Genomic DNA, 24053 nt, shown 5'->3' on the forward strand with positions numbered 1-24053 from the left:
AGAAAAGGCAGTCTGTGTAGATACAAATGCAGGTAGATCAGTGGATTTGGCAGCAGGAAGAAGAGCTATTTTTCTTCTAAATGCACCCATTTTCTCAATGAAGTATAAAGTAATATCATCAACTAAGAGTACCATGGAGGATGGAGAGAAAATTTGAAGAGAGAAGAGTAGGTGTGAAGCACTCAACTCAGAGTGGTAAGGTGCGCTTAGAAGGAAGTATCTATTAGGACTGTCTGCCCCAAAATACTGGGTGCTCATGAGATCTGTGTCTTCAACATGAAGTGAGTCGACTCATTATGGTTATATGATTTTCTCCACCAACCAACCATTCTTCATACATCTTCAATCATCTCTCGCCCAAGTCACAGAAACTGCAGTCATTTCCTCACTCAGTGTTATATTTATCTTCTTGTAAGTTGAGAAGATGCAATATTAAGCAGGAAATTCAAAATCAAGCCAGTAAGAACAGCATATCTGATACAACTTGGTGCTACTTTGAACGTTCTCCCAGAACTTACCCCATTCTCCCATAGGCCTTGCTGTACTTTGAATCAATTGCTATTGCCTTTTCACAATCCTTTATTGCATCTGTGTAGTGACCTAATTTACTCTGAGCAGCAGCCCTAAGGGAAAAAGAAGAGATATTTTTGTTATAAGCATCCTTCAAGACACTAATTTAGATTTTCAGATGCTAATACAACATTTTCCTTGTCCCAATTTGTATATCACTCCCAGAAAACATCTAAATCAAACTGTCTTAAGAAAATTCCATAATCAAATGAAAAAACATGAAGAAACAAAATTCAGAGAAATTATGAAAGTTGCCTTTCACTGTTCGCTTTGCTATAGAAAAGACAAAATATGCAAGCCATACAACTGATCTACCTACTTATTGCCTTTTTAATTTGCCCAAACAGAAAACTGAGAATGCTAGGACATTTGGGATTACTAAGAAGGCACACAGAGTGACTGACTGCTGTGAATGGATATTCAGAGTGTTGTGCTGTTAAATGATCACTATACTAGCAACATTAAGATCACTGGACAAGTCTAAATTGAAAATCCCAATTTAACCATGTGCCTAAGTCTGGCTGTAAAATAAGGATGGCAATGTATTCCACCTACTTAGATGGAACATGTATTCCAGAACAATTAAGGACTTTTTAATCCCAGTTTATCTCTAGCAGACTTCCTGGAATAAAGTCTGGGACCTGACAATGTAACGAAGCCCCACACTACCCCTCCACACAACCCTGAGAGTGGGCAGCTCTGTTTCCCTAGTGGAGCACTGACTTCAGTCCTCCGGGCCATAATAAACAGGTAGCATGTCTGTTCAACATGCATGTCCTTCAAACTGGAAAGTTTCCAAATGTCTCCTATCCTGCATCCCACTTCCACCCCATTCATTCTCCAGACTAACTATTTCTACTTTATTCATTCAACTAATATCTTTATTGAGGGCTCACTAACGCACAGACACTTTTCTAGGCATAATAGATAGAGCAGTAATTAAAATAATATCCCTGCCCTCAATCATGCTTAGATCCCTGGGTTGAGTCCAATTCCCTGTCAACCTTTCTTCTTACAGTATGCTTGAGACCCTTACTTCTAAAACTAAGGTTATAAAATTGTGGGAGAGAGAATAAACAGTCTCCTTTGCTTCAGTTAAAAAAAAAATTACGCGTGAAAATACAGAATTCAACAAACCTGTTTTGTTAGGTAATGTGGGAAAGAGGTATAGCTATTTGACTGAATACTCGATGCAAACTAATAGTGTGACGAGGATGACCAATAAAGAAGAGATATAAAGTGTATCACTTTCACATAATTAGAAAGAAAGAAAATGAAGTAAAAATAACTCAATCAACACAATAAAACACACACACACACACACACACACACACACAGACACACAAAGAAGCCAAAAAGATAAGAGAGCAGAAAACAATTCAAACACATAAGTAATCACAAAGTTACCTAGATGAAAATAGGATTCTCAAATTGTATACTTAAGAAATCACTTAAAACATAATCAGCCCAGCCAGCATGGCTCAGTGGCTGAACATCAACCTATGAACCAAGAGGTCAGTTTGATTCCTGGTCAGGGCATATGCCTGCATTGCAGGCTCAATCCCCAGTGTAGGGCTTGAGGGGGCAGCCAATCAATGATTCTCTCTCATCAGTGATGTTCCTATCTCTCTCTGCCTTTCCCTTCCTCTCTGAAATCAATAAAAAAATATTTAAAAAAAAAACACATAATCACACATAAGTTGAAGTTTAAAGAAGATAGAAAAAGAAAATCAGGCAAACTGAAAACCTAGCAAAAGAAAACTGGTATAGAAACAATACCAGACATAAGGCAAAGAGCATCATTAAGGATAGAGTCATTATTTATTGATCATCCTTTTTTGTTTAATTTTAAGGGAAACATTTACATGGCTCAGAAGTCAAACCTGAAGAGTCTTTCATCCTATAGAGGATTGGTGAGAACAGGGTAGATGGGATAGAAATGGGAATGAGACATCAGAAAGGATGAAAAAGAAACCTTCATACTGAATAAAACAGAAACAAATTATTCTAACTGGATATTTAGAAAAATAATTCAAGTAACGTTCAAGCACAGTACTTTGAGTGTATATCCTTTAGTGCAGGGGTGGGCAAATTTTTTGACTCGAGGGCCACAATGGGTTCTTAAACTGGACCGGAGGGCCGGAACAAAAGCATGGATGGAGTGTTTGTGTGAACTAATATAAATTCAAAGTAAACATCATTATATAAAAGGGTACGGTCTTTTTTTTTTTAGTTTTATTCATTTCAAACGGGCCGGATCCGGCCCGCGGGCCGTAGTTTTCCCACGGCTGCTTTAGTGAGATATATTCTAAGGACAAAAATAATTTCAAAGAAATTCTGAAGTTTACTTAGACTTACTAGTGTTGTAGTATTGGTGTAATACCAACTGAAGGATAGAGCTGATGAGTAAAGATACTGATGAGGTGGAAAACAGGGTTTTTGTTCAGGAGAAGAGAGATACAAATGTAAAATGGGATAAGTAAGGGAGATCTCTGTGACACTGAAATGTAAATTGAAGTTAACTGTGTAAATTGATGACTTAAAAAAAAAAACCTTCATATTTCCTAGCTCTGTCCACTGAAAGGACCTAGAAGCAATAACATTTCAGTATCAATGGTCACCTCTTACAACCAGGTCTTGGTTTCTAAACACCATTCTCTGTTAAAAGGAATAGGGGCTACTTGTAGAAATAGCTGAGCTCACATCTAGGGCAGTTTAAAGGAGCTCCCACTAGCCAAATATGGGAGAAAATAACAATTATGATGATTTATTATAACACACCAATTAGTGAATTTTTAAAAATTCACAAGTCTATAATTATGCTCAGAAAGTTAGGGGAGGGGAATGAGAAAGAAAGTGGAAAGGGGAGAAAGGTTAAGAAAGCTCTTCTTTATAGACATATATGAGGAAATAGTATATATACACACACATATATAAAACATGCTGCCATGTGACTGCTTCACATTAGAAGTCTTCAAGTTGAGGCAATTCTCCCTTCTAAAATTCACCGAATCAATTCAACTCAAACTTTTGTTGAACATCTATAACATGTTAAACCCTGAACTCAAAACCAGGCAGATATACAGAAATGGAGAAAATATATCTCTGTCTTCCAATCTTTCCCTGTTTAATAGAGAAATAGACATGTAAATAAATAAATAGTATGAGGAATACAATGGAAGTATCAAAGGAAGAGACAACACGGAAAGGTGTGGTTAACCCTACGCAGAGCTATCTACTAGAACTAACATGATAGCAAAGTTCTTTGTCTGTGCTAGCCAGTACAGTAACGCCTAGCCACATGTGACTAAAGCGTACTTAAGCTAGTGCAATTTTATTTTATTAATTTTTACTTTGTTATTTTATTAATTTTAATTAATTTACATTTTGAACAGCTGCACGTGGTTAGGAGCTACCATATTGGACAGCACCCCTCCATTGGATGTGGCAGGAAAGGGCGTAGGGGAATGGCCAGGAGGTTGCGGACAAAAGAAATTAAGGAAGTCTTCCCAAGAGAAGCAATCCCTACCAGGGCCTTGAAGGATGACTAGCAGTTGACCAATTAGATAAGGCAGGAAATATTCTAGGCAGAGGAAGGAGTACATAAAAGCATGGAGAGATGTCCTAACATGGTATGTTTTTAGTCAGTAAATTTCATATTACATGTGCATAGAGAGTAGAGAGAAGAGGAACAGGAGAGGAAGGAAAGTAGAGCTAATAAAGCTAAAAGAAAAAAAGAGCCCAGATTATAAAAGATCTTATGTATCATGCTGAGGAGCTTAAATTCAATCATGAAAGTATTTACAACTAGTGAACAGAAAGGAAGAATTAGATGATTAACTTCACATTTTAGAAAGATCCTTTGGGCAGAAGACGGGAGTGGGGAGTGCAAGTTGAAACTGTAAACCACTAGTCTAGCAAAAGTTAATCGCCTGGACTAAGGAGCAGTGATGGAAAAGGAGGAGGGAACAAATGAGCTATTGGGGAGGTAAAAGGGAAACAGCAGAAGACGCCCCGATTGCTGGCCTTAGATACTGATAATGAAACAAGGACTAACGCCGTAAGAGTCAGACCCAGAAAGGAGAGTGGATGGAAGAGAGAAGAGGATGACTTTCAATCTTGATAGCTTTAGCTTCAGATCACCAACTGCAAGCTAGGATGAAAGCAGATTTGTGCAGCTCACAAAAGGAAGACCTCTGAGGCCGGAAAAGGGAATAGGAGTCAGGCTACATCTGAATCTCTTGTGAGATGAAGCCAAACATACCAGTGTCTGAACTGAATAACAATGTGGTCTGGGCTGTCTGCCCCTGCTGTCTGGTTATCAGGGCATAACTAATGAAATTCCAGCATAACACTACAGTCAGTCACCATGTTTGCAGGTAACCTTGCTTTCTTTAGCTTGTTAGAGCAAGAGCATGAGTTATTTTCACTCTATTTTTATGAAAAATAAGGCAGAAAAATCACAGGTACCTTACATTTCCCATACTACAGAGGAGGGCAAATGTAGGCTTACAGTTGTTTGTATGGAAAATAATACAATAATTAATAAATAGCAATACCAGAATAAACTCTGTGTTTTGGGTACTCACAACTGTAAACCTACTTTCCCCACCCTGTATTTATTATGCATAAATAAATTATACCAAAAACCTGTTCCTACAACTAGAAATTAGATTGTTTCCGAAAGAAACATATATTGAAAGCCTAGACAGTGATGGCGAACCTATGACACGCGTGTCAGAGGTGACATGCGAACTCATTTTTTTGGTTGATTTTTCTTTGTTAAATGGCATTTTAATATATAAAATAAATATCAAAAATATAAGTCTTTGTTTTACTATGGTTGCAAATATCAAAAAATTTCTATATGTGACACGGCACCAGAGCTAAGTTAGGGTTTTTCAAAATGCTGACACGCCGATCTCAAAAGGTTCGCCATCACTGGCCTAGGACTATGCTAGGGACTTTATATTACTACTCCTCACAACTACTGTTATCTCTATTTTACAAGGAAATGAGGCTCAAAAAGGTTAAGTGGCTGCCCAAGGTCACGTAGCTAGTAAGTGGCCAAACTGAGATTCAACTCCAAATTTAACAAACCAAGTACAAATCCTAGTGAACCTAATGACTACAAGGTGCATAAGCTCTTTTATAAAAAGTTTCAGATTGGTTAAAATGGTCATACCAGTATAGTAGCACAAGCCGCATGCAGCTATACAAAATTAAATTAATTAACTAAACATTAAAAATTTAGTTTCTCAATTGCACTAGCCACATTATGAGTACTCAAGAGCAACTCTTGATAGTGGCTACTGTATCGGACAATGCAGATAGAGAACTTTGTCATCACTGCAGAAACTTCTATTGGGACTTCGATATTTAAAACAGAATAACTTAGTGCAGGGAATTCATTACACGGCTGATAGAAGAGCTGAGGTACCAAACAGGAGGCTGTGCAGCAATCCGGAGACCAGCAGTAACAGGAAGCCGTTACTTCCTGAAACAGAGGATGAACGGCAGAGCCCATAAACCCAACATCACCTGGTAAAAGCTGGGATAGCAGGGACCCTGGGTGGGAGCTAGACACCAGGATGAGAAGCAGCCCCTGCTGGATAAACCCCCTGATGTCAAAAGAGGGGAAGAAATACCACAACTTCTCCCTTCCTTCTGCCCGCCAGGCTCCTGCCAACACCTCCCCTAGCTGAACCCAGCCCAAACTCAGGGGACAAAGGAGCCTGAAAAAGGCAGCCTATAGGAGACAGGCTCTGTTTAAAAGGCAGAACAAGGAAAGAAAGAAAGAAGTGTAAGGGCACACAGGTAAGGTGTGGCACGGGTACAAAAAGATCATTTAGATTAAAAAGGAAACCACAAATGGCCAACGTTTGAAAAATGTCCAACCTCAGCAATAATTAAATATAAATTAAAACAATTACTGTGAAAATAACAATATTAAATAACAATAAAGGTGTAGAAAAAACATGTACACTCATACAATCCTAGGAGAGGAAATTAATTTTCAGAATATTTTCAAAGAAATTGGAATAACTTTGTAATTTGCATCAACAATTTTTAAATGTTTATGTTGTTAGACCTCCTGAGTGAATTTTCAAGGATAAATCCAAAGTCTAAAAAAAAAATAATAATTTCAGAAAGATGTTCATTGCAGCTTTATAATATTGGGGGATAGGAAAGAACCGCAATGTCTCCCAGTAGGTCAACAGTTAAGTAAATTAAGATACATTATCCATTTAGTAAAAGAATACAGTGTTTGCCACCACAATGATAGGTGCTATAAATATAAAAAAGATGAAGAGGTAATAATACACTAATTTATGTCAACTTAAATAATATTTATGACGGATTTCAATAAAAGAATAATGATCTGCCTAGTGAATAAAGCTGAATCTAAAACTGATAACACATCAAACAAAATATGCCAAGAGGTTAGTAACAGAGGTTGCTTTAATGGAAAGTGTATGAGTTTGGGGTTTGTTGTTTTCCTTCTTTATCCATGAATTTTATAGGTGTCCTTCAGAGCTATTAATGCAAATGCTTTAGAGCTGTAAGCCTGTCACAATTATGCCAGTTTACCTGTTGCAGTAATAAACCGCATTATTTGGATCCAGTTCTATTGCCTGTGTGTAACAATCCACTGCAGCAGAATAATTTTCTTCTTTCATGTGGTTATTGCCTAAAATAAATTAATCAGTAGGTACAGTAAGACAATATGTGGGAAAATGTAAAGTCTGAAAGATAAATTTTAATCACAGAAACTCCAATAATATGAAAGTGATCAACATGATTTTTCAGTAACATAGGAGATAAATTTTATATTGTACAATGGAGTTGATATGCTTCAGTCTTCGGTGTGTTTGAATGATTTCAACAATGTGGAGTCTTAATAAAATTAATATTTGTACCGGTATATCTTATAAAATTTAGGCTTCAATAAGTGAGTAAATGCAACAATTATGATTACCTCATGGAAAAAATTAATATATTCCCACCTTCCTTATCTTCATCTCTTCCCTTCCTTTAGAGCCACCCCATCTTAATGCAGCACCCTCCTCAACTGTCACCTCAATCTAGACCTGGCCTTCTGCTCCTTCCCTGTCAAAACGTCCATCTGCTGAGCAGCCAAGCCCTCACCACCGCTGTGTGGGTAAGCTGTAAGGCTAATCATGCTAATATGTTACTGGCAGATAATACTTTTGTATGCTATCTCCTCCAGACACAGATTCTTTTGAAAAGGAGCTTATTAGACATTAATTGCTAGAAAGACAAAATTTCAGATACATGGCTAGCCCACAGGGTACTGATTTTCAGGAAGAACATCTGCAGATACACCAGGAATAATTTAGCTAGGTTAACAATGGAATTTCTTGTGGCTATCTTTTGTATTCCATTAAAGAGAAAAAAGATCTGATTCTTAAAAAAATAAAAATTTTAAAACACTAGGAGAAAGGATTTACATCCCAAAAGGCTCTATTATTCCTCCACCTGTCTCTAAACCAGAAGTTCTCCTATTAGGTTTGTTTTTAATAGATCATTAGCTAATTAACGGGAGAAGGATGAGTGGATTTTTGTTTGTTTTTTTGTTCTTTGCAGGAACAGAAACAGGAAGATTAAATTAAATGCAGGTAGACAAAAGCACTTAAAATCATAAAAAGTTACTGCAAATTAAGTCAGAAGTGAATACAGAGTGGCTGTTAATGGGTGCACAGTTTCTTTGGAGGGCAATAAAAATGTTCTATAATTATGGTGATGGCTACACAACTCTGTGAATCTGCTAGAAACCAATGAATTTATATACTTTAAAGGAGTAAATTGCAATGGTATGTGAATTATAGCTCAATAAGGCTTTTTTTAAAGTTAAGAAAATTAATTTTCTCCCCACGCACAAAAAGAAATGAATATAATGTTTTTAAAGCAGCTAAGAAGAATACACAGCTTTTATGATTAAGACGTTAACTACATTAGCTGAAGTACTTAAAGAAATTTGCTTCTTCCATGTAAAAGATTTACGTTTTCTGAGTTATTTGGATGTCCTTGTTTCCATTGGAACCTTTTGTCTTGGGATGGTGTTTTATTATCATTACATTATTATTATTATTATTAAAACCTATTGTATGTCTTTTCCTCTAAACCACCTCAAATGTATAGAGACAATAGTATACATATACTACATGTATAAATACATTTATACATATTGATGAAAAAGCTTCAAGTTACAAAATATGTAATATGCAAAACTTAAGACACAAATGATGAATTTTGTGAAGATAAATATAACTAAGCATTACACAGCACTTTATAGTCACATGGCCCTCTCCTATAAAATTGTCTCCTTTAATGATCAAAACAACCCTATCAAATATACCAATATTTCTGTGATGTGTCAGGGAATAACAACAAAGAACTCTTCTTAATTTCATCTGTTCTTTCTGTCGCTCTTCAGAAGCAAAGCACGCAAAAATAATTGAAAGCAATTTTCAGGAAGGTACTAGTTGGCTAGAAGAAAAATTTCAAAAAACTCAAAAACACTAAATATACAAAAGTTAAAATAATACTGACAATTATCTTCATCTCTTTGATTAAGCATAAAGGAGAACTTGGGATCCTAGAGTATACACAAAGACAGTTACAAGTGATGACCCTTAAGTTATTTGTTTTGCATGTTTTATACACAACAGATCTGGTTCTCTTGAGAAAAGCCACAAACCTTTCTATACTTTTAGATTTCTTCTCTATCACTTTCATTTCTCTTTCACAGTATAAACCAGAATCTTATCCATTGATAGAGTCACATTATCCAGAGTTTCAGAAAGTTTTACCAAGTAAATAATTTTTCTATGAAATATTTACCTTCATCTTTTAATTGGTCAGCTTTTCCCACATCTCCAGGTACTGAGTTTGAGAGAGGCTGAATGTCATTCTGAAATAAATAAAAATTTAATATACTTCCACTTAGCTACATTAGGAGTCATCCAATAGAACAATAAGTAATGTAATAATGGACTGATTTACCCATTTCACAGTAAATCATCTGTAATTCCACACCATGAAATCTAACACCTAAATGATAGTGTTAGCAAGAACAGGGGAAAGCCTTTACTTTTATTAGGAGAAAGAATATGTGGAATTTTTCTAGAAGATAATGGGCAACTGTGACTCAAAATTTTGTTTTTTACTTGCTTTCCCTATACCCAGAAATCCTACTTCATGGACATAAAATGGAATCAGTATATGAAAAATAGGAATAGAAATATGTTCAAGGGATTGCTTATATTAGTGAAAATTTTGAAATATAATATTTAATATCCTAAAAGATATCTTAGTAAGCCAAATTCACAGTTTACCAACAAAAATATTTATTATAAGATCCTATTATTTAAATATGTGCACACACATACACACAGTCTAAAAAACAAAGCCTGGAAGGGCACACACAAAAGGTTAACAGTTGTAATATTTGGAGATAAAAGTTTCAGTCTCTTCTTTATGTCTTTCCATACTGTCCGACTTTTTTAAAAACAATGAGAATATATTAATTTTACCATAAGATAAAAACAGTATAAAATCCCTGTTTTTAGCACCTCCAATCATCGTCAAACTCCCTTTGCATTAAAAAGATTTAAAGCAAAGGCACTTATGAACTAAATGAAAATTTACAAATATCTTGAGTGACATTGGAAACACACACATTTTCCATTTTTAAATGATTCAGGTTTTCTCCCCAGTTCCCCATTCTGTACTGAAGATTGAGCACAGAGCGAGAAAAACAAAAGTTCATGAGGCACCAAAATGTAATGAAAAAATGGGACGTCACTGTGGGCCTCAAAGTCACTAAACTTAAACTTTTTCAGACAATCTTATGGTCCATGTTTCCTGAAGAGGCCAGAAACCAGAGACACTGTTAGAAGAAGGAATCAGAAAAAGTGGGTTTCAATCTTAGTTTTGCACATTGACCCTGAACCTTTCCCTGTTTTATTTTATTTATTATTTTACCTTTCCCTGTTTTAAAGAGCCCATCAATGGCCAAACTTGATTACATCTGCTTCAAAATGATGATTCAATTTCTGATGAATCTATTTCTATGCAGTTACTTCCTAAACATTAAACCTTTTGTTTTCAACTTATAATCCATGTCTTAGGAGAATGTCAATTCAGATGTCAGAAATCTAAAAATGCTCTGATACTGTAAAGGACTTAAAAAGTCAACTAAGACGTATTAAATATAAAAGAAGGCGAGAGGATGAGAATAACTACTAATATGAAAATCTAAAGCACATTAAAAGAATTATGCTTTAGGTCACAAGTCATATCCATGTGGACTGTCTTATATCCAGAAAGAAGTTAGTTACTTATAGGCCTGACCCCTCAAATGTGAACAAATCCAACATAATACTATAGTCGAACTTAACTCAGATACTAATGAGAAGACAATGACAGCTTACCTTACAGAAGGAATTTGTGAACATTTCTGTCAGAGGCTGTGAAACTGCTAGATGTGTATCTTCTGGGCTGATTTTAAAAACTGTCTCCAAGCACTGAATTGCAACTTGAGACAAATTTTAACAGTGAAAAAAACAAAAGTTAGCAAACTAAAAAAGAAACAATCTTTTTTTTTTTTTTTTGTAGAAATCTGCGCTCTATTGCCATCTGTGGTAATTCAGCCTTTATGATCACAGTACATAAGGTTGAGCTGAATAGAGATTTCTGTTTATAGACCAGCAATTCAGGGAAGACAACTTGATTTCTTATTCCTCACTTAAGAAAAACGTTACTTAGAGTATAATTCTCAATATATCTATTACATCATATTTTGTTGAAGCAAGTCATTATCTGCTTTTGGTGTATAACTCAGGTACGGACTGGGTGGGGAGACATGGTGGGCACTTACACTAGAAAGGAAGTCTGTTGTTGTATGACAAGACACCGTACACATTTGTAAAGGTTGTGGACTTAATGCTGTGGGCAAACAGAGAGCTATTAGAGAATTTAGTTAGGAGAATAACATAACTGGATTTGTGTTCAGAACTGAAGTCTGGTAGAAAGGTTGATAATGGATTAGAGAGGGAAGGAAGCTAAGAGAAAAAATGAAAGCAAAAAACCAGTGGGTCCCCACTTAAATGGTCTAAACAAGTCAGGGGTCTGAACTAGGGCAGTGACAGTGAAGAAAGCATATCCTGTCCTCTCTACAAGTGCCCACTGGGAGGAATGGAGGCAGATTCTTACCCTTCTAGTGCTCCTTTTAAAAGGAGTGCTCTCCTGGCTTAACAAGATAAGAATGTGGCCAAAATGTCAAGTGTGCTTCCAGACAGTGTGGAACAGATTCACTTAGATTTGTGCATGACTTTTAAATGATACGTTATGTATTAACTGTGGTCCTGAGAAAAATATCTATCAAGAAAAAAGCATTACTACTTTTACTACCCACAGAAACAATCTCCTTAGAAAAGGGACTGAATAAGGAAGTTATAAGTTACCAACTACAAAATGTCAAAGTGTCTTTTAGATAGAAAATACTAGTAATCTACTGTTTACCTATCCCTCAATCCGCCCCTCCCCCCCCACCTTTTTACTTCTGCCAAGCAGTTGTTCTTTTTTTTGTTTGTTTTAAAGAGAGGAAAGGAGAGAGAGAAAGACAGAGAAACAGAGACATCGATTTGTTATTTATACATTCATGGGGTGATTCTTGTATGTGCCCTGAGTGGGGATGGAACCCACAACCTTGGCATATTGGGACCACGTTCTAACCAACTGAGCTACTTGGCCAGGACCCAAGCAGTTGTTCTTACACTTCAATTATACTTGCACTAAAAACATTGGGCCATGCCCTGGCCTGTTTGGCTCAGTGATTAGAGCATCAGCCCTCTTACCAAAGGGTCTTGGGTTAGATTCCCAGTCAAGGCACATGTAAAAGGGAACCAATCAATGTGTCTCTCTCACATCTCTCTCTCTCTCTCTCTCTCTCTCTCTCTCTCTCTCTCTCTCTCTTTCTCTCTCTCTCCTCTCTCTCTCTCTCTCTCTCTCTCTCTCTCTCTCTCTCTCTCTCTCTTTCTGTCTCTTATGATCATGAATTTGAAGTGGGACTAGTCAGCAAGGTTGTATTTTGCTCCATCTATATATATTCAGATGGATATGAGAAAGTAGATGAAGAACTGGATTTAAACAAGGTTGGGTTTTGCAAGGAAGGGAGGGATATACAAGAGTGTGATTATAATGATCAACTATGGAATTTAAATTGGGTAAGAAGAGGGATGTGAAAAGGTAAGGGGTCAAGAGATTGGAGGCCTTGGTAAGGCAGAAGAATTGTTTGGGGAGGGATTCAAGAGGGAATGAGCTGGCAAGACAAGCAATCATGGTCAAATAAAATTATTAAGATAGTGATTATGGAGGGAATGCCAAGGTGGTGAAGTTCAGGGAAGAGTTCCTCAGCCTTGGCACTACTGACATTTTGAACTAGATAATTCTTTGTTGTTGGAGGCCATCCTGTGCATTGTAGCAGCATCCAGGGCCTCTATCCACTCAGTGCCAGTAATACCAGCTCCGCAGTTGTGACAGTAAAAAATATCTCCAGACATTGTAAAATCACCGAGTTGAGGACTACTGGTCGAGGGTCTGACCAAGGGAGTGAGTGGTTGGAATCATATCACTGGAGGGAAGAAGGTCAAGAAACTGAGAGCCAAGGGAACTGCAAGAATCAGCTGTGAGTATATTGCAAATGCCAAGAATGAAGACAGGAGTAGTGCTAGAGAGAGTGACAGTGAGCAGGAGCCACAACCCTCAAAACGTGAAGTAGTTGTCAGGAGATGGCAACCATTAGGAGGAGTGGGTGACAAACTAAGGAAAGGTTCAAAGCCAAGAATATACCAGCTCATTGTGGTGGTACAGCTGGTACCAGAACTTAAGCTTCTTTTCTAAGGCTTTTTTAAATGTCTAGAAGGTGGGCAGACATCTCCACATGATCTCATATTCAATAAAATTAGACTCACAGAATCAAAAATAGGGGTTGGTCAAAAACAATTGGCACCATTTCCGGGTGCCATGTATAAGAAACAGCTGAAGGCACATAATTTTGGCTGAACACCATTCTAAAAATAGGATACAACATCTTGTTTTTTTGTGTGTGTTTTTAAACTGAATTTTCCTTCTGGCCCTTAAAAGTATGATACTGCCTTTGATTAGAGAAGAAACATCTTTTAGTAAATGACTGCATTTACCTGTTTGCTACAGAACAGCCATAACCAACACCCTCCTTAGGTAACCAGTCACCTTCCCTTCACATACTCTAACCAACCTTAATATTAAATGGACTGATTGCAACGTTCTCCAACTGTGTCACCTGCTTCCCTCACTGCCACCTGGAAAAACATCATCCCACCGACTGCAAGCAGTTTTAGAGCAAAGGCCCAATTTTCATCCCCACCTCCTAAACGCATATTCACAAGGGAAGGGCTTGTTAAAATTAATAGATGTGTCCCCTTCATAGGAGAAACAGCTTCAAGATGGGGAATTCAAATTGTACTGTTATTTATGTTCTCCCAAATGCACTGTCTCATTGCAATAATTAAGTCTCTAGGCCATAAGGAAGCTGGGCTCATTGACCCTCCACAAGCCCATGTGCAGAATTCTGCCGTGCTATGGTTATACTAAATGTACTTTGATAATGGAGAAACATGAAGCAGAAAAGATGCTGTCAAGGAAGCATGTGATGCTATCCTGCAAGTCCTGCTCAACTGAACAGATTACCGAATCTACTATTTAAAGCTCACAGAGAACAAGGGTGCAGTCCTCTCATCCCAAGTCCCCAAATAGGAAGTTGTCAGAGAATAATATGATATAATTATTAGACTTTTACATGGTGCTTTCATAATGACTAAGGTATTTTCATTGATTCTCAACTCAATGCTTTCCTATTAAGAAGATACAACAAGATCTTCGGAGGAGGAACCAGGATTTAAATCTCACCTCTGCTACATGTTAGCTGTGTTCTGTTACTTAACCTGGCTTCATTTATTTATCTGTTAATTGGGGATAATACTAATTTAGCAGGCACTGTGAAGAAAAATTCCCTACAATAGGAATAGCATAATTCTGACATATAATAGCTGTTCAGTAAATAAACAATAGTCCTCTTATCTTGTTAATTAAAACAAACAACTCAGAAAATGGAAACTCATGATTACCTTAGGTTAGGTCTCTCTTCTGGAAAGGTAACAAACTATTTTGATTTTGTTACAATACGTCATAAAGCCAGGCTTACAGCTATTTTAGTTTGTATTTATAATTATAATACAAATGAACATAAAAACAGCTGCCTACCTTCCAAACTTTCTTGTTCATCTGAAGTATAAGCATCCATCTGACTTTGTTCCCGTAAGAAACGAATAACTGCATAAACTAGGTGCTTGATAGATGACATTTTTTAAGTTTCAGTACTTTTCCTTGTTAAGAAAAAGGAAAACACTGAACTAAGATATTTTAAAGAATCAGCCAGAAAGGTTATAAACGACAAAGGTTATAAATGACACTGGAAGTAAAAAGCAACAACTAAAATCTGTATTACCTTCACTCCTTTCTGTTTTCTAAGAGTCAGGTGAGCATAAAGTGTTCTTATGGTCATGCATTATATATTTTCATTTATATCTTGCAAAAGCACAAACCTCGCAAAAGGAAGTTTTTCTCAAAACATATATAACATTAAGCTTTGACTCTCACTGAATATCTCACTATATCTTACCAGTATGCATGGTACAGATAGAAATAAGGATTGGGGTAGAGCTACAGGGGTAGAAATCCCCCCAAAGGCCTCAGGACTTAGTGGAGGGAGATTTCATACTGCTGACTCAGAAGCTGATCCACGCTAAGCATCTTCCTCTATTCCATGAGATTTTAAAAATGTATACATAATTTACACTCCGCCTACTTTTGTAGGCTGGGACAGGTATTTGATGAAGTATAATAACGAGAGGTTTTCAATCACTGAGTGCCATTCTTAATAAAAAATGGCATTCGTATTTAATCACCAGACATGTCAGGAAATCGTTGCCCAAGTCGATGGATACTATACACCGACCAGTGCTCTCTGCAGTAGCTGTGCTCTCGTGGACAAGCTGGAAGCTCTGGGTCATGTTCATTCACATGGAATACTATCGCATCCAAACAGTGGCGCAGGGCCAGCCGGCATTAATGGCTTATTTCCACTAAATCGCATCGTCCACCTGCTCCCCGGTCCCTAATTCAAAGCCAGGGTGTGGTACCCGCCGCTAGGATGTTTATTATTTGTGTGCTTGTTTTAAAAGCGAGCCCCGCCTCTAGGCCGTGGGGTTGCAAGTACTAAAAAAGGCCCCAGGGCAGAAGATGAGAAAAGAATGGGGGGGGGGGGGGGTGAGGGGGTGCCGAGGGGAATGGAAATGTCCAACCTCTTCCAGGCTTCTCTCCTCATTCTCCCCAGGGCACGGGCACCTCCTCCTTCCTCCCTTCGGTACCCGGCCCGCCTCCGCCCTGACCGATGTTGCAGGGTGCGCGGTGCAGGCCCCGTCCGGGCGGCGGGAGACGCACCCTTCCCAGACAGAAGCCCCTTACCCGATGGAGGACGCGAGACCGTGGCAGCGGGCCCGCGGTGTCCGTCAGCGGGTCCGTCCGCCCCTCGTCCTCGGGGCTTGACCTGGCTCCGGATCGCAGCTCTGCCAGCGGCAGCCCCAACTTCCCCGCCGCCCAGGCCCCCGCCGCCCACCAGGATGTGCGCCCACCGGGGTGCGCGCTGTGCTCCGAGCTGCTGGGTCTCACCAGAACCGCCCCTGGGGCGGCGCAGGACGCGCGGGGCGGGGCGAGGGCGGGGCTGGAGTGGGCGCCGGCGTGGGGCTGCCGCACGTGGGAGGCCGGGCCGGACCTGCCGCTGCCTCCTCCGCCGCCGTTTTCTCTTCCGCTAGGCCGCCTCCCGGCTCCCCGGCGCCCCGCCTCTCCCACCCCCAAACCGGAGGACGACGCGCCCGCCGCCGCCGCTGCCTCTCGGCGCTCCCATGATCGTCCAGTGCCTTTCGGCTGTGCGAGGCCTCCACAGGTACCTCCGGTGCGCGTGGTAACCTTGACCGTGGGCAGGGCGGGGTCTTGTGCCCTGGCCGAGGGGGCGCCCGGCCCAGCGTTTTCCGACCGCACCCCTACGACGCTCCTCGGACCCCCCGCCCCCTCCCCGCGACCCACTCGGTCTACCCTGGGGACACCTGGGGCCAGGAGGTGAGGGCCACCTTTCCTTCCTCCGCCCCCTCGGGAGGCCATCCATTCCCCTTTGTTTGGAGCTGCCTCCGCTGCAGTCCGCAAGGCTGGCCCAGCCTCGGCCCCAAATGAGTGCAGTAAGATGGTCCGGATGAGAAAATCATTTGACTTTCGCCCCCACCCAGAAGTGCAGACCCGTCTTTAAAAGTGCCGCAGCTGTAGACTCAGGAAAAGCAATTTTCATTTGCCCCACCACACACACTTAGCATGCAGATCATGTAACGTCCACACAAGATGAAACCGCTGTGGTTTTGCTGATTTCCGTCCATGCTAATATCCTTTTATTTACCTCTTCCCCCATGAAACATTCGGCCTCTTGCCGGGGCAAATTGACTTGGCTCCAAATGGAGGGAATTATTGCTTGGACACGGTTTGGGGCAGCCTCAGCTGCTGTTTTGGATTGCTTCCTCGCTCCCTAACCCCACCCCTCTGCAACAGATCAGTAGCAAAATGGGAAGAGAATGAAATTCTTTGCACCGATGCGCTGGATGGAGTGGTTTTCAGAAACAATGTCCTGCCCCTCCATTCCCACATCTATCCTTGAACTGTAAGTCTGAATGAAGGTCCAACAGAAAAAAGAAAATTTGTGTTTCTTACTTGATACTTCTAAAACGCCTTGGAACATACCAGTATTTAAGGTTTTTAATGGTTTTCTATTGTACATTGCCACTGATCTGTGTGTTGTTCAGTCCTTAGGGTTAGGATGCATCTGGGGACAATAATAATTTAAAAGATGATTTTGACCATATTTCAAGCTGTCCTTTTAGTCTGCAGGCTGCAAGTGGTATAGCTGGCAACTAAAGCTGTACTAACAGATGAAGATGTTCACATAATGCAGTGAGAGAAGAGAGAATAAATTTCATGTAAGACGGTGGTTTTCAAATTTTTTAGTCTCAGAGCTCTTTTACCTCCCAAAAATTACTCAGGACCTAAGAGCTTTTTATGTGAGTTGTGTATTTCCATTTTTACTACCAGTATATTAGAAATGAAAACTGGGAGATTTTTCAAGTATTTATTAGTTTATTTTTAAAAACTAATAAACTCATACATGGAAAAATAACATTATTAATAAAAGTATTTTCCAAAACTTGTCCAAAAAAAAACAGGAGAGTGGCATTGTGGGGTTATTATTTCTTGTGGGGTTTTTCCCCAGCTTTTTAAAATTGTTGAAAATAGGCATAACAAAATTTACCATTTTAGCCCTGGCCAGTGTGGTTCGGTGGTTGGAGCACCAGCCTGGGGCACATACCTGGGTGGCAGATTCGATCCCTGTGCAGGAGGCATCCAAATGATGTGTGTCTCTCTCGTAGATGTTTCTTTCTCTCTCTCTTTCTCTTTCCCCTCCCTCCCTGCCTTCCACTCACTCTAAAAATCAATGGAAAAAATATCTTTGGGTGAGGATTAACAAAATTTTTTTTTTTACCATTTTAATCATTTTTTTTAATGCACAATTTAGTGGCATTAAGTACATTCACATTTTTTTGTAACCATTACCATCATGTTTTTCCTAAGCTTTTTCAACATCCCAAACTGAAACTATATCCATCTATACTAATAAAAGGGTAATATGCTAGTTAGACTGGACCGACCGGACATCTTCCAGACGTCCAACTTCCTTCCAGATAAAGCCAGGGCGGCAGGGGCCAAGGCAGAGGCAGTTAGGGACAATCAGGCTGGCTTTGGGGAGCAAGCAGTTAGGGGTGTAATCAGGCCGGTGCGGGGAAGCAAGCAGTTAGGGGTGTGATCAGTCCGGCCCGGGGGAGCAAGCAGTTAAGGGTGCAGTCAGGCGGTGCAGGGGAGCAAGCAGTTAGGGGTGTGATCAGTCCGGCCCCGGGGAGCAAGCAGTTAAGGGTGCAGTCAGGCGGTGCAGGGGAGCAAGCAGTTAGGGGTGCAATCAGGCCGGTGCGGGGGAGCAAGCAGTTAGGGGTGTGATCAGTCCACAGCGGGGGAGCAAGCAGTTAAGGGTGCAATCAGGCGGTGCAGGGGAGGGCAGTTGGGGATGACCTGAGTGGCAGGGAAAGGCAGTTGGGGGCAACCAGGCCGGCAGGGGAGCAGTTAGGCGGTGATCAGGCAGGCAGGTAGGCAGAGGTGGTTAGGGGCGATCAGGCAGGCGAGTGGTTAGGAGCCAGTGGTCTCTGATTGTGAGAGGGATGTCCCAGATTAGAAAGGGTGCAGGCTGGGCTGAGGGACACCACCCATGCATGAATTTTGTGCACCAGGCCTCTAGTTAAACAATAACTTCTCATTATCCCCTCTCCCATTTCCCAGTAACAACTATGTTTTTTGTCTATGAATTTGACTATTTTAGGTACCTCTTATAATATTTGTTTACTTGTGAGTGACTTAATTCACTTAGCATAATATTTTTAAGGTTCATCCATATTTTAGCATGCATCAGAATTTCCTTTTTAACACTAAATGATAGTCCACTTTATAGATAGTCCACATCTTGTTTGTCCCTTCATCTGTCCATGGACATTTGGGTTGTTAACCCCCTTGGGCCATTTTGAATAATGCTGCTATGATCATTGGTGTGTGCATATCTGTTTGAGTCTGTTTTCAATCCCTTGGGATCTATACCTGGAAGTAGAATTACTGGATCATATGATAATTCTATGTTTAATATTTTGAGGAGCCACAATACTGTTTTTCATCACATCTGTATCATTTTATATTCCAATTGACAATGCACAAGAATTCCGATTTCTCCATATCTTCACCAACATTTGTGGTGTGTGTGTGTGTGTTTTGTTGGTTTGTTTTTTTATAAGAAACATCCTAGGAGTGGTGTTCTTTTGCACTTTGGCAAAAACAAATGTGTGACTTAATAGAGAATAGCTGGATTCTTACATCTGCTTCTGCATTTAATCTGTTGCACTGTTTGTTTTGGCTTAAGAAGATGAAGAAAATCCCACCTTTCACTCATGTAGTTGGAAAAAAAGAATATTTTAACAGCTCTTTTATTTTATTTTATTATTTTTTTAATACATTTTTTATTGATTTTTTACAGAGAGGAAGGGAGAGGGATAGAGAGTTAGAAACATCGATCAGCTGCCTCCTGCACACCCCCTACTGGGGATGTGCCCAGAACCAAGGTACATGCCTTGACTGAAATCAAACCTGGGACCCTTCAGTCCGCAGGCCAACACTCTTATCCACTGAGCCAAACCAGTTAGGCCTTAACAACTCTTTTAGATAGTCATAGATATTTAATACTCATCAAAGTTTGACAAGTGGTGGTTTTTTAAAGGTTAGTTGCAATGTGGAATATGAAACTATCAATGTACCAGTACTTCTATTATTCTGTTAACATTAAAATCATGGGTCTGTCTTATATTTTGAATGGATCTAATACTTATGCATGATTTTATAATATCAAACATACTCATTTGGAAAATAGTGGCTCATTGTGTTGAAGAGATCTTCCTAATTTTGACATATTTCTTTCACAGTATCAATCATATTCCTTTTAATATCATTATCCATGTCATCATAAAAGTCTTAAGTATTAGGAATCTGGCAGGCTCACAATGGCAGATACAATTTTTCAAAATTTTCATTTGAAAGCTGAAATTTTATCATTGGTGACATACTGTCAGTTGTCCTCTAAGTGACAGGTTTTTTAAATAACATGTTTTCTCAATAACCACAGTTTGTCCATCAGTCCTTTTTTTCAAGGACAGACAGTGTTTTAGGGAAAAAAGCAGCTATTTTGGCTCACGATTCAATCAATTGCACAAGTGCTTTTGTGGGGTCTTTTGTTTGTTTGTTTGTTGACTTAAGCTACAGAAATTTATTTTCTCACAGTTCTGGGCACTGAAAGTCTGAGATCAAGATGTCAGCAGGGTTGGTTCCCTGAGGCCTCGCTCCTTGGCTTGCAGATGGCTGTCCTCTAGGTCCTCACAGGATCTTCCCTTGCTTTTGATTTCCAAATCCTCTGGACAGCCATTATGTCCAAGAATGCAGAAGTGCTTTGTTCATGCTTTGCCACACATACATGCTCAGTAGATGAGTTTTAGTAAGATTAATACTTTTTAACCGTTTCATCAACGACATCTAAAGTGAAATTGACATTATTTTTTGCATAAGGGAGTGTCAGTGAAGAGTACAACTGTTCGGGTAGTTTGGTGCCACTGCCTTGATTTGTTCTAAGGTGCCAACAGTTTCCGTCATCAGTGCAAATGTCAACCAAGTGGAAAAAGTAAATGCTGTGTTAGTATTCTTATGGAGTACTTTTAACCCCAAAGACCCCTGCCCATGCCTCCACCCGCAAGGATTGCAGACCACATTTAGAACCACTGATATGTGTTATTCAGATTTTTTGTTTATGCACGGAAAAAAGTAAATATATGAAAAGCCACACAGTTATTACCTTGTTAGAAGTTGGCAGTCTACCATAAATATATCAACTATTTTGTTACTTAAGGACATATATTGCATTAATTTACACATACAGGACTTAATTTACATATACAGGACTGGTGGTCATTAACCTAGGGCACTTGTGAGTGACTGAATCACAGAGTCACCTTGTTTCCCAATCTGTGTCCTCCAAAAGGAATCGGTGCTCAACAACATGGAAAGCCCTCTGTGTTCTCTTGATACGTTTTTCCTGTTTCCTGACACTTGGGAGTTCCCTTTAGTGTTATAAAAGTAACTAGGTGTTTTTGCTTAACTGACTGATGATTTCTCTTGGGTTTTCCTATTGGCATGTATGCTCTACCCGCTTCCCAAAGCCAGCTTAGCAGCCAGGATCATTGATGGGGATGTTAAGCCAGTTTCTTGGGAATAAGTGAACCGGGAATCTGGAGATCAGAGGGGTTGCTGTACAACTCACCTTGTGACCTTAAGTAAAGGTCACTCTCTGGGATCTCCCTCGAGTTCCTTATTTTATAAAATGAAAAGGACTAAACTAAATTATATGTAAGATTTCTTTCAACTCTTGTTGCCATAGCAATTAAACCAAGAGAATTTCTCCTCCTACCTCAGCCAGATTGCACAGCATGTGAGCCAGAAAAAGAATCTAATGTATATTATAGAGTGAGGGATTGATGGAATGGTAAAAAAAAGAGAGAGAGAGAGAGAGAGAGAGAGAAAGAAAGATGATTCAACCGTTTTTAAGCCAAATTATAGCTATAATAGCCCTACTTTCCTCTCTTAATTGAAAAGACACTTTGGTTTCTAGAATTACAGTAATGTATATTCAGTTACAGAAAAGTTAGAAAGTATTAAAAACAAAAGAAAATACACACCATCCACCTACCCAGAATCAGTTAACAGCTTCCAAGTTCTTTTCTACATATAGACATATTTTTTACAAATATGAGATTATGAAATACTTATTATAATTTTTATGTAATGTAAAGAACCTTTATGTAATATAAACAGCCACAGTACAATCCATTTATGGGTGTATGATCAGTTAATTAATCCCTAATATTGGACACATCAGGTATTTCCAACTTCATGTGATGAGTTATAGTCCTTAAATAAACATTCTGCTATTAAGTCTTTTTCCACATCCTGACTTCCTTAGTGTAAATTATTAGCAATGGAGTTTATACATCAAATGGCACCCATGTCTTTCAGGCCTTTGGCACTTGAGAGCCAGGCAGATTTGTCAGTAGTGGGTTGGCCAGTCGTGGGTCCGCAGGGCCAGACATTGGGGCCACATAGATACTTTGAAATATGTTTATTGAATGGATGGATGAAAAGATGTCACCAGTGATAATAACTGAAAATTCAGCATTTGCTGCAGATATTTAAAGAGGATAGGCCTAGCCCTAGTCTGGTTGGCTCTGGATAGAGCATAGGCCTGCAGACTGAAGGGTCATGGGTTCAATCCCCAGCCCAGATGGGGCACGTGCAGGAGGCAACTAATCGATGTGTCTCTCTCATATTGACCTCTCTCTCTCTCTCTCTCTATCTATCTATCTCTCTCACCCCCCCCCACCCCCCAGTCTTTCTGAAAATCAATGGAAAAAAATATCCTCAGGTGAGGATTAACCAAAAAAATAAGTATAGAGGATAGGCCTAGATTTGGCATTTTGATAGTGACAGTGAGAGATGTAATTTTCAGTAGAAAGTATTTTAAACCCTATATGAAATAGCTTGTTGTAAGTTTCTTTATGCAAAAAAAAAAAAGTTGCCAGGAATACTTACATACATAGTAAATGCAAAAGTATCGCTCTATCTATCTATATATATAAAAGGCTAAGTGACCAACGGACCGACCGGCCGGCCGATACATCTGATGCACACTGGCAATTTAAAAATAAACGTTGACTCTCGCACGCGTGATACATATAAAGCTCTTGCTGGTGCCAATCACACGAATGTTTTAATTTTATAATGCTACTAGAGGCCCGGTGCACAAAAATTTGTGCACTCGGGGGGGAGGGGAGGTCCCTCAGCCCGGCCTGTGCCCTCTCGCAGTCTGGGACCCCTTGGGAGATAACGACCTGCTGCCTTAGGCCTGCTCCCGGGTGGCAGAGGGCAGGCCCAATCCCTAGGTGCAGCCCCTGGTCAGGCTCAGAGCAGGGCTGATTGGGGAGTTGGGGCGCCACCCTTGTCATGCACAGAGCAGGGCAGATCGGGAGGTTGTGATGCCACCCTCAGTCACGCTCAGGGTAGGGCCGATTGGGGGGTTGGGGCACCGCCCCCCGCCACACTCAAGGCAGGGTCAATGGGGAGGTTGAGGCGCCACCCCCTGTCACGCACAGAGCAGGGCCAATCAGGGGGTTGGGGAGCTGCCCCCTGTCACACACAGAGCAGGGCCAATCAGGGGGTTGGGGTGCTGCCCCCTGTCACACACAGAGCAGGGCTCATCAGGGGGGTTGGGGCTCCTTACACTGTCACGCACAGAGCAGGGCCCATCAGGGGGTTGGGGAGCTCCCCCCATCACGCACAGAGCAAGGCCCATCGGGGGGTTGGGGAGCTCCCCCCTGTCACGCACAGAGGAGGGCGGATCAGGGGGTTGGGGTGCCGCCCTCTATCACCCACAGAGCAGGGCCGATCAGGGGGTTGGGGCGCCGCCACTGTCACACTCAGGGCAGGGCCGATGGGGAGGTTATGGCTCTGCCCCATCACACACAGAGCAGGGCCCGTGGGGGGGGGGGGGGGGAGGGTTGGGGCGCCGCACCCTGTCACACACAGAGCCGCAGGGCGATCAGGGGGTTGGGGAGCTCCCCCATATCAGGTAT

The 24053-nt window shown here is 40.4% G+C and overlaps 2 protein-coding genes across 10 annotated transcripts in view; one reads left to right on the top strand and one right to left on the bottom strand.

Annotated features, from left to right (window-relative positions):
* Positions 1-16288, bottom strand: part of SGTB (small glutamine rich tetratricopeptide repeat containing beta) — a 40669-nt gene extending 24381 nt beyond the window's left edge. For both annotated transcript variants that reach the window (XR_004967795.1, XM_036310896.1), the window contains exons 1-6: positions 16162-16288; positions 14899-15020; positions 11028-11131; positions 9436-9505; positions 7162-7261; positions 519-623 (exon numbers count right to left, since the gene is read on the bottom strand). Coding sequence is in view for 1 of the 2 variants with exons in the window: in XM_036310896.1 (XP_036166789.1) it covers positions 519-623; positions 7162-7261; positions 9436-9505; positions 11028-11131; positions 14899-14998 (479 nt within the window). In the remaining variant the exon portion in view is untranslated. The remainder of the gene's footprint in view (positions 1-518; positions 624-7161; positions 7262-9435; positions 9506-11027; positions 11132-14898; positions 15021-16161) is intronic.
* A 133-nt stretch (positions 16289-16421) lies between these two features.
* The window catches only part of NLN (neurolysin), a 96592-nt gene continuing 88960 nt past the window's right edge, over positions 16422-24053 (top strand). For 5 of the 8 annotated variants that reach the window (XR_004967793.1, XM_036310883.1, XM_036310882.1 and 2 more), the window contains exons 1-2: positions 16422-16639; positions 17290-17398. Coding sequence is in view for 7 of the 8 variants with exons in the window: in XM_036310883.1 (XP_036166776.1) it covers positions 17313-17398 (86 nt within the window). In the remaining variant the exon portion in view is untranslated. Of the gene's footprint in view, positions 16649-17289; positions 17399-24053 lie in introns of all 8 variants that reach the window. The other 3 variants (XM_036310878.1, XM_036310880.1, XM_036310881.1) reach the window with 3 other exon arrangements.

This window comes from Myotis myotis, unplaced genomic scaffold (genome assembly GCF_014108235.1).
Source record: "Myotis myotis isolate mMyoMyo1 unplaced genomic scaffold, mMyoMyo1.p scaffold_m19_p_5, whole genome shotgun sequence".
NCBI classification, from domain to species: Eukaryota; Metazoa; Chordata; class Mammalia; order Chiroptera; family Vespertilionidae; genus Myotis; species Myotis myotis.